The sequence below is a fragment of the Sminthopsis crassicaudata genome, chromosome 2 (assembly GCF_048593235.1).
Source record: "Sminthopsis crassicaudata isolate SCR6 chromosome 2, ASM4859323v1, whole genome shotgun sequence".
NCBI lineage: Eukaryota > Metazoa > Chordata > Mammalia > Dasyuromorphia > Dasyuridae > Sminthopsis > Sminthopsis crassicaudata.
Genome location: NC_133618.1, coordinates 474,384,874 through 474,400,545, shown reverse-complemented (window position 1 = coordinate 474,400,545; position 15,672 = coordinate 474,384,874). Strand labels below are relative to the sequence as shown.

The 15,672-nt window shown below is 37.7% G+C and overlaps 1 protein-coding gene across 3 annotated transcripts in view; it reads left to right on the top strand.

Moving 5' to 3' along the window:
- Window positions 1–259: 259 nt before the first annotated feature.
- WDR88 (WD repeat domain 88) overlaps window positions 260–15,672 on the top strand; it is a 140,719-nt gene continuing 125,306 nt past the window's right edge. Inside the window, exons 1-2 of one of the 3 annotated variants that reach the window (XM_074293229.1) lie at window positions 260–514; window positions 1,542–1,652. In XM_074293229.1, coding sequence (XP_074149330.1) covers window positions 371–514; window positions 1,542–1,652 — 255 coding nt within the window. In that variant the 5' untranslated portion in view covers window positions 260–370. Of the gene's footprint in view, window positions 515–1,541; window positions 1,668–15,672 lie in introns of all 3 variants that reach the window. The other 2 variants (XM_074293228.1, XM_074293230.1) reach the window with 2 other exon arrangements.

Sequence of the window (15,672 nt, the reverse complement as noted above, 5' to 3'; positions counted from 1 at the left end):
GTAACAAAATCTATGAAAGCTGTATGTATTCACTGACTGCCCCATTCTCATGAGATTCTATAATAAACATTTTTCTGTTTCTACTTTGAGTGATCTCTGAGTAGTCATTTTGGGTAAGGGTCTTTTATGTCCACACATCCCTTTGAACCTTATTTATAAAGTGAAAGGGTTGGATTTGAGATTCCTTTTCCAAGTTCACCTTTTCTGAAGTTCCCAGCTGCTGTGGCCAGAGGTGATGTAGAAAGCTGGAGAGATCTAATCCGAATGTTTGCCATCCCAAAGGCTTCAACACACCTCGTTGCTCTCCCCACCCCCACGGTGGTAGGTGGCCACGCTCTGGCCTCCATGGGCCCCCATAGTAGCAGTTGCCATGGAGGAAGACTCACAGACTGAGAAATTCAGCGAAAGCGAGAGTCCCAGCGACCCCTTGGCTCTGAGGGATCCCAATGAGCCAACAGCAGGGCCTTCGAGGCCGGAGTACCAGCGGTGGGGCGACCAGGAGAGGCAGTCCAAGGTCAGGGGCCCGCCCTAGACTGGGCTTCTAGCTCTTGCTCTGGCCTAACAGAACCCGAGAGTCTGCACCTGGAGTTGGGGGGGGGGTGGGGCCCGGAGGCTGGGCGTTGTGCCCAGGAGGCTTGTGGCGGTGTAGGCTGGGATGCTTGGATGTTGCCGGTGAGTGGAGTCCGGCACAAGTGCGTCTTGTATACGGGGCGTGCTGAGTGGCCTGGGTTGATCGTGTCTCGAAGGAGTTCGAGATGTGCTAGGGGGTGAGATGTGTGCAGCTGTCCCGGACCCTGGGTGCGTATTGCGTGCGGGGCTTGCAACGTTTTGTATGAACTGTGTGCAAGTGCCTTTGCTCCCGCATGGGGGATGTGCAGCGCGTTATGTCAGCTGTGCGCGGGTGTCCAGATCCTTGAGTGCGCAATGCGTGCCAGGCGTTCAGTCTTTTTGTGTGAGAGTATCTTTGCTCGTGCATGCGAGGGGTGCCGCGCTTTGTGGGAGGTGTGTGCAAGTGTCGGTTAGTGAGTACGGGGCGTGCAGCGCTTTGTATGAAGAGTGCGCGGGTGTCCTGGGCCTGGAGTGCGTACTGCACCGCGGGCAGCCCTCTGTGTGCAATGTGTGCAGGGGTCTTGTTACTCGTGTGTAGGGCTATGCCTGCGTCCCAGTGCTGGGGGTGGGGAGGAGACTAGGGTTCTGAGTCCCGCAAAAGTTGGGAATCCCTTCACTTCAGAGACTCCTTTGTCTCTGGGGAAGGGGCGGGATGGGGGAGAAAGGACAGAGGCACGGGACCGACACTTCAATCTGCAGAGACCTTGGGGCCACAAAGAATGGTCTTTTAACTATTGTGGGATGGGCCAGCGGTGAAGTCCCCGAGGCAGTGAAGGTAGCCTCCATTCCACACAGCACCTCCGCACTCTCTTTAGCCTCCTCCTCTCAGGTACTGAGCACCTTTCCGGATTTTCCCCCGGTTCCGCAAAGTTCTGCCTTTGACAGCAGGCGTGGCCAACTCATTCTTTCTCTGTGGCCCCTTCATTTTATAGATTCCCTTTAAGATGCTGAAAGGACATAATCAAGCCGTGAGTTCCTGCCATTTCTGCTCTGAGGACACTAAGATTATCTCTAGTTCCTACGACAAAACTGTGAAAATCTGGGTAAGAGGTTCCATGGTGTACTGAAAAGAGCCTGGTAATTTGGAATCAGAAGACCAGGGTCCAGAGGAGTTGCCAACAATCTTCCGGAGCGTCTGTGGACAAGCCCTATTCTCTAACCGATATTCCATGATTCTCTCGCTTTAAAAACACAAGCCCTTAGTTTGTAGAACATCTTGCCAAGGCTAGATGTGTATGAAGGTGGAATAACAATTTCCTGCTTTCTTTGTACTTATCTTTCCCTTATATCCATAAACTGTCTTCATGACAATATGGTTCATGTTGGTGGTTTGAACTTGTTTTTCCAGGACTCATATGTGAAGGAGAATTGGAAACTTGAGGAATGAAACTAAAATTATATAAACTGAAAACCAAAGATTCTTCAAAGCAAAAATTAAATAGATTAAAAAGGGAAAACCAAAATGAACTAAATGTTGAAATTTTTCCACATTTTAATTGTCTTGGCCTGTAGGGCACTTTGATAGCAAGAGCCCTGCTGTTAGAAAGCCCCTAGTTCAAATTTGAAGCTTCCCATTCTTACTAACTATGAGACTCTGGACAAGTCACTTAACCCCATTTGTCTCCTTTTCTTATCTTTGAGGGAAGGACATAAACAACAATATGTAAAATGAGCTGGAGAAGGAAATGATAAACCATTCCAGTATTTGCCAAGACAACCCCAAAAATAGGGTCTTGGTGTGAGGCATGTAGAAAACCCATACCCAAAATGACTACTCAGAGATCACTCAGTAGAAGGCAGCAAAGTTGTTTATTGAAAACCTCCAGAGGATAAGCCGTTCCAAGGAGAGATAAGAAAGAGAAAGCTCGAAGTAGGAAGGCTCAAGAAGTAGTAAAGATACACAGCTTTTATACAAGAGATTACATCACCAGTAAGACAGCATTGAGAAGGGGAGGGGGAGGCATCTAACTGGTTGTTGCTATTTGGAGAGATTGGAATGGAAGGTTTCTCTTACAAAGGATTACATCATAAGTTGGGGAGCATTGAGAAATGGGTGCTAACCCAAAAAATCTTCAAAATTTATATTACTAAGCTAACAGCACTCAACTAATAGTCTAAATATTGATAACATTGAATAGTCATAAATGTCATCATTTCAAGTCAAATAAATATATCTAACGTTTAAGTAAATATTGGCTAATGCGACATACTTAAGCAGGTCACAGAGACATAGAAATAATGAATAACAAAATACAGAAAAAGAATTCATACATTCCTGTAAGTTCTTCACCTTATCTTTTCACTCCCCACAATAGAGAGTCAGACAGGATTCAAAAGCAAAAACAATAATCTTGGTAGAGTCCTATCTTGAAGAGTTTAAAATATTTCCATAAATTGCTTTTATAGCCCACTGAATGACAAAACAAAGACTTGGAGAACATGTGAATTTCTTTGGGAGTTGTAATTTTCACTATGACCTCACCATCTCTTTTCTTCTAAATGTCACTGAAAACTTAGAGGAATTTCTTTATCACCATGATGTTTCAAGGGATTCTGATATTTCCATTTTCCAAGCAATAACACTTGATATGGAATAAGCCTGTAATCTTTAGTCTCCCTTATCCTTCATTTCTACTTTTACATTCTGAGTTAATTGAATGAATTTCTGAGGGATGTATCTTTTGACTTAAGGCAAAACTTGGATTAATATCTTTTTTTTTCTGAGGCAGGGGTTAAGTGACTTGCCCAGGGTCACACAGCTAGGAAGTGTTAAGTGTCTGAGGCCAGATTTGAACTCGGGTCCTCCTGAATTCAAGGTTGGTGCTCTATCCACTGTACCACCTAGCTGCCCCGGACTAATATCTTTTTTAAGGAAAACTAGACTGGGTACTGAATGTGGATCACAACATATAGTATTTTCACATTTTTTGTTGTTTGCTTGCTTTTTTCATTTTTTTCCCTTTATGATCTGATTTTTCTTGTGCAGCATCATAAATGTAGAAATATGTATAGAAGAACTGTACATGTTTAACATATATTGGATTACTTGCTGTCTAGGGGAGGAATGAGGCAAAGGGATGGAAAAAAATTTTGGAATACAAGATTTTGCAAGGGTGAATGTTGAAAACTATCTTGGCATGTATTTTGAAAATAAAAAGCTATTATTAAAAAAAGGAAAACAAACCAAGAAATTGGACTATCTTTACATTGCTGATGGCAATTATTTAGTTGCTCTGTGAGTCCCCTTCCCTTTTTATAGTCATTGTTGTAGGAAAAGATAAAATACTTGGATGTCAAAAATATACATGATTTAAACATTTTGAACTTTGTTAATAGTTAGTTACAGATTCTAAGCCTGATTTACTAACAAATGATTTTAATTCATGATAAAATAACCAGTGAAATACTGATTAAGTGACTTTGCTAATACTTGTGCCTTATATCCTGGAAATTAGTTTAAATCCTAAATTATAACATATATTATTTTTGTGCCAGAATGCAAATGGGTACCTTAACCAAGAAAGGAAGTTAACTCTGAACCTTATACTTTGTTATCCTTTATTCTTGCCAGAATAGAAAGTAACTTATAGAATTGTCTTTTCCTGGGGTGACATTTGGTCTCCTTTTTTATATTCTTGTATCTTTTGTTTTCAGGCCCTTTGGATTTCAATGTTTGTTAGGATCTGGACCTGCTTTAATCTTATGAGCTAATTGCATAGCTACAATGCTGTGAACTAACCATCCCTTTACAGTATCTTGTTGCTTGGTTAGAGGGTGTGAAATCTTGGGGAGTCATGGAGAAATATTGAAACCTTGGGAAGGGACTAAAAGGCAAACTCAGATAAGGAACTCCCAGACTAATGTAATTCAACCAGAGATTGTGGGTTAAAGTTTGCCATTGTGTTTTTCAGAAGCATAGGACAATTTTGTGTGTGCTGTGGGAATGAAAACCCAAATTGAGTTTTTATGGTTCCTTCAGATTGCCAGAGGGAGAAATCAACTATAGAATCTACTTAATGAAATAAAACTTAAATTAAAATGGGGCAAACAAAAACAAACAGGAAATTGGTAGTGATTTAATTATTCATGATTCCTTAAAAAGAGAACATTTTGAACCACTTGCCCTTTGTAGGTCAGGGGACTTTCCTGAGTTGGTATAATGCCATCTGACTTTCATTTGCCTTAGTCACTTAAAGAAGATGTGATCTATCAAGGTATGTCTTGGAGTTTGTCTGGGGTTGTCTGCAAGTATTTGCCAGAACACACAGAAAATGACTATTTGGAGGCCTTGCTGATCTTCCTGAATGTTCTGAAAAATGACTTCATTTTAAGAGCTTCCTGATAAAGAGACAATGGCTTATTGATCTTGGTAATTTCTGCTCTAAAGAAACAAATCTGATTTTCCTTCATTCATTTTCCTTCACTAAAAAAGGCTGAAGCATTTATACTTCCTGAAAAATCAGAAGAAATCTCAGCTCCACTTTTGACTCATAATGTGTCTCATTCGTTTAAAAGTTGAATCTCAAAAGTTGAGGTGTGTCTACAATATGGATCACCATAACACAACTATAATTTCTTGAATTTGGAGGATGTAGTCCTTTCATTCATTTGAAATGATTCGGTTTGAGTGGTCTCAATTCCTGGGGGTCTAGAGGTTAGTGGCAATAAGAGACCTGTTAAGAATCCCCATTAAGTTGGCCACAGGTTTTAGGAGTGAAATAATTCACTCATTCCCTAATTATTAATTGCAAAATTAAAGTTTATTGTTGGATAGAAATCAATTTACCAAGAGACTGACTTCTGTAGTGGCAGATCTATGGGAAAATTGAGTTTTGCACTGAGAATGCTTTCTCAGTGGACAGAAGGTCCTGGCAGCTGAGTGAGCTACCTAGGTCCATCTGCAAAGACTTTGGTTGAGGGAAGCTGTTATATTGGATATCTTTAGTGGGGCTGGGACAGGCCAAGCTGGTCAGACCAGGTGGGGGGCCTGAGACAGCCCAGATCTCCTATTGGAATTAACAACACTTCAAAAGGGTGCTTTTTTATCAGGATTTCTAATTGACTCAAAGGCCCTGGCATCCTGGAAAGACAACTTATCTAGGGAGGATATGCCTTCCCTAATAGAAGCTGAGAATCTGAAAGGGATCACAGATCAAAAGGAAATACAGTTTCTTAAAGGGACCACAACCTGCTTCAAAATGACATCAGCTACTCTAAATTTGTGTGATAGATCAAATTAGTTATAGATTTAACACTTTGCTAATCCCATTAATAAGGGGATATTTTTAAGAATTAGCAAAATAATTAAATTGGAAGAACAAAAGTTCTAGAATCTGAAGAGAGAATGAGAAAAAAGTATAAATAAAAGGACTATAGTATTGCCAGAACTCAAAATCTGTTATAAAGAAGTAATCATCAAAACTCTTTGGCCTTGGTTAAAGAAAACAAATAAATAGAAAGACTGGTTAGTAGAACAGGTTAGATAAGCAATTAATGAAAATGGTAGCCTAATGTTTGATAAATCTAAGAACATAAATTACTAAGAGAAGGATTCCATTTTCTCCCCCAACATTCCCCCCCTCAATATTTAATATGAGGCAGTAATATAATAAGTTGAGTTGAACAAAAAAAAACAAAGGAAAACAGGAATGAAGCTTGTGTCTAGATAACAGTGACACTCAGCTATGAGGTTAAGATGGGTTGTCATGTGACACTGTCAAACAGTTGAAGGATTCCTTTTAATGAAATAGGGAGTCAAGCTACTAAGGAAGACTCCCTTTCTGCTAAGAGTGGTTGGGAAAACCAGAAAGCTGTTTGACAGAAATTAGAGCATTATCTTACTGCATTAACTAAAGAATGGATATATGACTTGAATATAAAAGGACACATCTTTAAAAAAATAAAATAAAAAGAAATCTGATCAGGGACCTTTCACAACTAAGGCTAGGAAGGAAAACAATTCTTTACCAAAGGACATATAGAGTCTTAAGAGATAGATTCAAAGAGTTTAAATAACCAGGGTCACTGAGGCAGTGCTGGTAGTAGAGGTGAGATTTTGCCCTCTGTCCTCTGACTTCAAAATCTTTCTATACCAACTTGCCTCTCAAAGTCATTAACATAAAATTGTAAAAGTTCAATGAAGATAATTAGAAGAGACGTTGAGTATGAAACATGGTAATATCAAATATTACTGGGCAGTTAAAATATAGAGGGAAATGGCACAAATCTATGAGAACTGCTTTTCTCTTATAGATAAGTACTTGAAGATTATGAACATTTTTTCAAAAAGAGAATTGCAAAATAAAAGAACTATATAAAAACACACTCCAAATCATTAGAGGTAAGAGAAATGCATGCTAGATCAGCCCTGAGGTTGTCATTTCATACCATGCAAATTGACAAAGGTGACTTTGTCATGTTGTATAAGAAAAATCAGACCAAAAGAGGAAAAAAACCATGAGAAAGAAAAAACAAACTAACAAAAACAGATGAAAATCTACATTCAGTCTCTATAGTTCTTTCTCTAGATGTGAATGGCATTTTCCACTCCAAGTCCATAGAAATTGTCTTGACTCACCACATTGTTATACAACTCTTTATCTTAGCAAGAGAAATGGAAACTTAAATGAATGCTCATTAATTCAGGAATGGTTGGGAAAAAAAATGACATATTGTGCTTACTATATTCCAGGCACTGTGTTAATAAGTGCTTTACAAATATTTCATTTGATCCTTAACACAACCCTGGGAGGTAAGATACTGTTATGATATTCATTTAACAAATGAGGAAACTGAGGCGAATGGAGGTGAGGTGACTTGCTCAGAATCACACAAATAGTAAACGTCCAAGTCTGAATTCAGATTCAGCTTCTCCTGACTCTTCAGGCCTGATAGATAGACATTGGCAAGAGCCCCTGAAGAAACTTAAAATATGAGGGATACATAAAAATATGGGAAGATTTGTGTAAAATAATATACATAATAGATACCTGAAAAGATTCCTAAATGGATATTATTCTTTGAGACCTGAAAAGCCAATGAAAATCCTGGAAAAGCTATTATAAAACATGCCATCTTCCTCCTCTGACTGAGATGAGAGACAACTAAGGGAAGAATACAGCATACATTGTGGGATGTGCTCCTGGTATTAGATGTGTTCATTTTTTTTTTTAATTATAAATCTGTCAGGTGTGTTGGGAAAAGGCAGAAATAAAACAACGAAAGTCATCAATCAGTATATTTTCTAAAACAAACAAACACCATTAACAAATGTTTTTAAAAGTCCAGCTTTCTTGTAAAGATTGCTTTATATCACCAAATGCCAATATTATGAAAAAATTTGTCAGCAGTTGGCATTTATCTTTTGGCCAGCATCCATTGTTGGGGTGGAATGCCTTAAATACATAGCTTTTTATTTTTATTTTTTGCCTTTTTTTCATATTTAAAAATATTTCTCCTGCTATCTTTAAAAATTATTATAGCTTTTTATTTACAAGATATATGCATGGGTAATTTTTTCAAGATTGACCCTTGCAAAACCTTCTGTTCCAAATTTTCCCCTCCTTCCTCCCACCTCCTCCCTAGATGGCAGGTAGTCTAATACATGTTCAATACGTTAAATTATATATTAAATCCAATATATGTTTACATATTTATACAGTTATCTTCTGTACAAGAAAAATAGGATCTATAAAGAAAAAAAACAACAACAGAGAAACCTGAGAAACCCGAGAAAGAAAACAAAAATGGAAGCAAATAATAACAGAAAGAGTGAAAATGCTATGTTGTGGTCCACATTCACTTCCCATAGTCCTCTCTTTGGATGTATATGGCTCTCTTCATTACTGAACAATTGGAATGGGTTTGAATCATCTCACTGTTGAAGAGAGCCACGTCCATCAGAATTGATCATCCGTATATTCTTCTTGTTGCTGTTATACCTATCTTTTAAAAAAAAATCATGGGCATTTAAAAATCTTAGGGTGGAATACCAAGATAAGGTCAAAATGGGTTCATGATTTAGATTTAAAGAGTGATATTATAAGCAAATTAGAAGAACAAAGGATACTTTACCTCTCAGATCTGTGGAAAAAAGAAGGAATTTATAGTCAAAGAAAAACTGGAGTATATTATTGAATACAAAATGGATAATTTTTATTATATTAAGTTAAAAAGTTTTTATACAAATAAAACCACTGCAGACAAGATTAGAAGGGAAGCAATAAGCTGGGAAAAAATTTTTTTACATTCAAGGGTTCTGATAAAGACCTCATTTCTAAAATATATAGAGAATTGGGGGCAGTTAAGTGGTGCAGTAAATAGAGCATCAGCCCTGAAGACACTTAACCCTTCCTAGCTGTATGGCCCTGGGCAAATCACTTAACCACAATTGCCTCAGCAAAAAGATAAATAAATTAAATAAATAAAAATAAAATATTTAGAGAATTGATTCAAATTTATAAGAATTTAAGCCATTCTCCAATTGATAAATGGTCAAAGGATATGTATGTTATAGACAATTTAAGATGAATTGAAATCATTTCTAGTCATATGAAAAGATGCTCTAAATCATTATTGATTAGAGCAATGCAAATTAAGACAACTCTGAGGACACTCTAAGACAACTCAACAGTACACCTCTCACATTGGCTAAGATGACAATAAAATATAATGACAAATGTTGGAGCATATGGGGGAAAACTAGAACACTAATACATTGTTGGTGGAGTTGTGAACTGATCCAACCATTCTGGAATGCAATTTGGAACTATGCCCAAAGGACTATCAAACTGTGCATACCCTTTGATCCAACAGTGTTTCTACTGGAGTTATATCCCAGAGATCCTAAAGGAGGGAAGAGGATCCACATGTGCAAAAATGGCTGAATAAATTATGGTATATGAATGTTATAGAATATTATTGTTCTATAAGAAACAATCAGGATGATTTCAAAGAAGCCTGGAGAAAGTTACATGAACTGATGCTAAGTGAAATGAGCAGAACCAGGAGATCATTACACAGCAACAAGATGATACGATGATCAATTCTGATGTACGCAGCTCTTTTCAACAATGAGATGATTCAAGCCAGTTCCAATGGTCTTATGATGAAGAGAGCCAGAGACAGGACTGTGGGAACTGAGCGTGGATCACAACGAAGAATTTTCACTCTTTTTGTTGTTTGCTTGCATTTTGTTTTCTTTCTTATTTTTTACTTTTTGATCTGATTTTTTTTTTTTTTGTGCAGCATGATCATTGTAGAAATAGATATAGCAGAATTGCACATGTTTATTATATGTTGGATTACTTGCTATCTAGGGGAGGAGTTGGAGGGAAGTGTGAGGAAAACATTTGGAACACAAGGTTTTGCAAGGATGAATATTGAAAATTATCCATGCATGTGTTTTGAAAATAAAAAGCTTTAATAAAAAAATCTCAGGATAAAAGGAGATTTTAGAATTGATGCAGTCCAACTCTTCTGACAAATGTGTGAATTTCCTCAGCAACATCCTTGTGAAATTGCAGTTCATTTTCTGCATGAGCACCTTCCATGATGAATCATTCCTACCTCACCAATCAGCCTATTCCATTTCCAGGCAGCTCTAACCAATCCAAAATGTGCCTCCCTGTTGATTCTCACTTTATACCTTCTTACCATGCCTCATCTAACTCAGCTCTTTAGTGTATTTGCTGATCCTTATCCATAAAATGACAGGAAAACTGGCTTCTGATCCTATCTTTACCAATTTGATATGTGACCTTGGGCACACACCGGTAATGTAAGCTATTATAATCGTCTTCCAGATAGTTTTCTCTTCTTTTACAAGAAGACTGAGTATCTCACAACTGTCTTTTTTCCCCTTATTTTCAGGATTTATGTTTATCTTGATGTTTCCTAGAATTACCAGGCCTCCAAATTCATCAGCCTTTTAAATCTCCATGGCCTTTATTTTGCTCCATCTCTATAATCCTCATGTTCATAATGACCTATATTCTTAAATATTTTTCCTTTTGTCCTGATGTCATTCATACTTTGCCAATCTCCATTTCTGGGTGCCTCCCACCACCTACCTTCTGCTCTTACTACACTCATAATTTCGATTTTCTCATTGCTTGTTATTGTTTTAGGCAGCAGGTGGTGCTAGTAAGAAAGGCCAGGTTAAATTTCTAGTGTACTCAGAAAAGTCTAGCTTTCTCTTCTCTCCTTTCACCCATCTGCTATTGGCAGCCTGCCTAGGAGTTTGAAAATGAATGTACATTCACCCACGAAAAGCTCCCTTGTAGCCTGCCACTCTCACTAGCCAGTGATTTCTTTCTAGGAGTGGCTGAATCCCAAATTCATATGCCAGACTTATACAGTCCAATACTATTCTCCTAATTTGTCTTTAATGGCTCCAAGCCTGCTCATCAGTTCCCACTGACCAAATCTTTTGCTTTCCTAGAATAAGGACCAAACTGTCCGATATCTTCTATTTGTAAGTTATCATTTCTCCTCTCATTTCTCCTGGCCAACAGGGCTTTATAAATTAGATCTAAATTGAAAGCAGCATACACAGAGCAAAAACACCCTTAGATAATTTGGGAAAGAAAAAAGTGACTTCATTAGGAAATAGATAGGCTTAGATCAGACTGCTCTCTTAGGGTTGCTCTTATCACCTTAGATCTATGGATCCCTGGCTTCTCTGGGAGAGGAGGCACACAAAGCCTGCTCCAGCTCCCACGAGGGGTTAGTCCAGATCTCCCGACAGGCCATGCCATGATTTCTCTCTCAGAGCTTGCATGGCTTTCTTCCTCAAAGTCAGTCCCTTCCCCACATTGCTCTGTCCCAAAGATATGTGAAACTGTGATTTCTCCAGGATCTTGATTTTTGAAATTCCCTTCTGAAGTTAATCATTTATTCTGTTTCACTCCTCTGCAACCCCCACTTGCTTATATCCCCTCTGTTTTCTTAGACTATATCCTCTGTTCTGGCTTTATTTGCTTCTTAAGGTCTGGACCCATGCATGGCCATATTTAAAGATTTTTCTGTACATCTTTGACTATCTTTTTCCCTTGTCCTGTTTCCATTCATGCTTTGCCATTTCCCAATTCGAAGTTACCATTACCATCTATCTTCCTTTGCTACTACTCAGATGTTGCTGAATGCTGATGGAGTTATTCATTCAATCATACTGTCAAGGTCTACTATCATATACCACCCAGTCTCATTGGGGTTCTTACTGCTGAACAGCAATTTTTTTTCCTTTTTCTTATAGATTGTCTCATACACTCCTTATAAAAGTTATTCTAGTCTTCTCATTCCTTAAGCCCCTTATGTCATCTTTCTCTCATTCTTTAGGAGAGGATCTCATTTTCAAATTTACTAAGAAAATTAATGTCAACTTCTGTAAGCTCCTCCCACATGCTACATCTCAAAAGCCATCTTCATCATTTCTCTTTGTCTACTCCATTTCTATAGTCTCTGAGAAATAGGTGGTTTTCTCCTCCACAACGCTAATCCTTCTATTTTTGCCTTTGACTTTATTTCTTCTGGGAGGTTGCGCTATTGATATTCTTCCTTACTACCCTCAGCAATCTTTAGCTACTGTTTTATCCTATTGTCTACAAAGGTCCCTATATCTTCCCTATCTTTTTAAAAAATTGATGACTTGGTTTTATATCACATTAATTTCCAAATGTGTTCCTATTCCTCCTCACTCTTCCCCAGAAAGCTTTCTTTTGTAATAAAGATTTTTAAAATGTCAGAAAAAACCCAACACATTAGTTTCATCTGACAGTACATGCAACATTCCATAATCACAATCTCTAAACTCTCCAAAGAAGGGAGATCAGTAGACTTTCACATCTCGGGGCTTGGTTATAATTACACAGTGAAGAGAGAAGCAGCCTACTATAGTAGATAGGAGGGAAAAATCTCTTAAAACTCAGTGTTCCAAGACTAAGTTGCAGAATAGTGGTTGATTTCCATTGACAGAAGGGATTTTCTCATTAGGGAGCTTGCTATACCAAAGACATCATATTAATTACATAATGTTCAGTTTCATTTTATTGTAGTTTCAGTTTACATTGTTGTGACTCTTTGTATATTGTTTTCCTGGTTTTGCTTACTTCATTCTGCATCAGTTCACGTATCTTTCCATTTTTTCCCTGAATTTGTTTTATTTATTATGTCTTGAGGCACAATAATATGCCATTACATTTACATCCCAAATTTGCCAAATTTCTATACTCAATAGATGGATACCTACTCTATTTCAAGTTTTTTTATTCCAACAGAAATACTGTGAATATTTTGCAGTATAACTTTTTATCTTTCTGATTTCTTTGAGCAAATACTTAGCAATAAGATCTCTGAATCAAAGCATATGCACATTTTAGTCACTTTTTCAAGTATAATTTCAAATTGTTTTCCAGAAAAGTTGGATTAATTCAAAGCTCCAGCAATGCTGGATACAAAATAGTTGATGTAGGTGGGGAGATGGAGATACAGACACACTGGAGTGTCTGTATCCCCATCTCACCACCTACATCAACTATTTTTCTCTTTTTTTATCTTTTTAAATATGCTGAGACAGGAAACCTCAGTAATTTAAATTTTAATTTGCATTTCTCTTAATACTAATGAGTTAGAATGTTCTTTCATTTGGTTGTTAGTAGTTTGCAATTCTTTTGAAAGTTGTTTATATCTTTTGATCTTTGGGGAAATGGCTCTTGGTTATATAAATATGTGTTAATTCACTATATATTTTATAGATGAAATCTGATGGAAATATTTCATTCAAACATTTTTTCCCCTCCAATTAACTCTCCCTCATTTAAAAAACCAACTTTTACTTGACCTTGCTATCCCCTCACAGCAAAATTCCTACATAATCATATTTGAGTGCCTTGAGGTCTCCATTCCTTTGTCTCTCCTCAACTCTTAGCAATTTGTTTTATAATTCCAAACCTGGAATAAAATCATTCTCTCCAGGGATACTGTTAGGATTACAAGATGAGGACTCAGGTTGTCTAGAGAATAGGCATGTGAGAACTCAATGGGGCGTGGGGAAATACTTCCACCAATGAACTTGCTCCTCTTAGAATTCCTAAGGTGTAAACTCCCTTTAAAGGCCCGAACCAAAAGTCTGAGCCAGAGAACTGTCAAGTCAACCTGAGTTCTCACCTTGTCACTGTCCAGACAACTTGAGTTCTCACCTTGTCACTGTCCAGACAATTTGAGTTCTCACCTTGTCACTGTCCAGACAACTTGAGTTCTCACCTTGTAATCCTAACAGGATACCAGTAGTATTTCACTGCTAAATCTAATTGGTTTTCAGACCTTATTCTACTTACAATTTTTGACACTGTTGACTATTCCTTCGTCTTGGATAATCTTTTCTTCCTTGGTTCCATGAGCCCATGATTGTCTGAGGATATATCAGTATTCTTTGAAAAATTAATATCAATTTCCTTCTTCAGTATGTTTTTCACCCAAGAGTGTTCAAGTGTTCCAATTGAGTGCTTCACTTTCTCCACAGTTTTTGTCTTGGTGATTTCATAAATTCTCATTGATTCAATGATCATCATTAGGTAAATCAATCAATCAATCAATCAATCAGTCAGGTAGCCTACTATGTGCCAAGCACTGTAATAAACTCTGGGGATTCAATGACTAAAAGTGAAAAAACCTTTTTTCCTCAAGAAAGATATACTCTATTGAGGTATATAATATTTACATATGTAAATATACGCAAAATAAATTTAAGGTATTTTGAAAGGAAACCACTACTAGTAGCTGGGGGGAATCAGGAATAGGGTTCATATTAAGGAACTGATAGTAGTGAGGGGGCAATGTATTCCAGCTATGAGGGAAAGCCAGTGCAAGAGATCTGAAGACAGGTGATAGTGTGGTTTGTCAAGAATAATGAGAAAGCTAATTTGATTGGATAGTAAAGTAAGTAAAGAAGACTCTGAAAGCTATACATCTAGCCCCTATCTTTCTCCTAGGATCCAGTTGCTTGCTGAATGTTTCTATCTCAAACTCGACATATCCAAAATTTAATTCATTATCTCTCATTCCACAATCTTTCTAGTCACCAAATTCACAACCTTTGAGTCATTCTTGAATTTTGTCTCCTCCCATTATGTCAATGACCAAGTCTTGTGGATGTCTTTTCATAACCCCTTCCCCATATCCTTTTCTTCTCATATAGCTCTATCTTCTTGGTTTAGCCCTTGCTGCCTTTTCCTTAAACTATTAAAATAGTTTTTTTAATAGATCATCCTCCTTCCAAATTCTTCTCTCTTTTGTACATAGCTGCCAAAATAATTTTTCTAAAGCACAGGTATATCAGTGACACTCCCTTGCTGAACAATCTTCAGGAGTTCCTAATTATCTCTAGAATAACATCCAAACTTATTTGTCTGGCATTGGAGTCCCTCCAGAATTTGGTTCTCACTTATCTCCTGAATTTTATTTCACATTTCACCTTCATGAACACTATATTTCAGCCAACTCGACTTTACTAAGTTATGTTTTCCTCATCTCTGCCTTTTTGAATCACTGATTTTTTTCCAGGATGCTGATTAAATGTTGCCTTTTCTAGGAAGCCTTTTCTGTCTTAGTGGTTTGTCCTTCAAATTACTTTGAAGCAGCACAGATCCTGTCCTGACATTCCTCCATGCCTCACTCACATAATTCTGCCCCCTTTACTTGCCACAACTTCCTTTATACTTCTCTTCTCCCGGCTCTATCTGACATCTTTTGTCCTCCCCCCTTCAACTCCACAGGTACTACTGTCTCGTCAGGATCTGACTTCTTCCATTCCTGGCTACCAGCTTGTATTCCTATAGTATTATACACTATATACTATATACCATATACAGACTGGTATATAGTATATATACTATATATACAGTTTAAAGGACTTCAGGGGCATGGCCAACTTTCTGCTTTTCTATTTGGCCATACTTTCTAGAATTCCATCAGGGAGGGGTGTTCACATTTTGTATGGCCACAATTTTACACTTAGTTTAGCACACCTCTATTTACTCCTCTTCTATAATTAGAACCTGGGCTTTT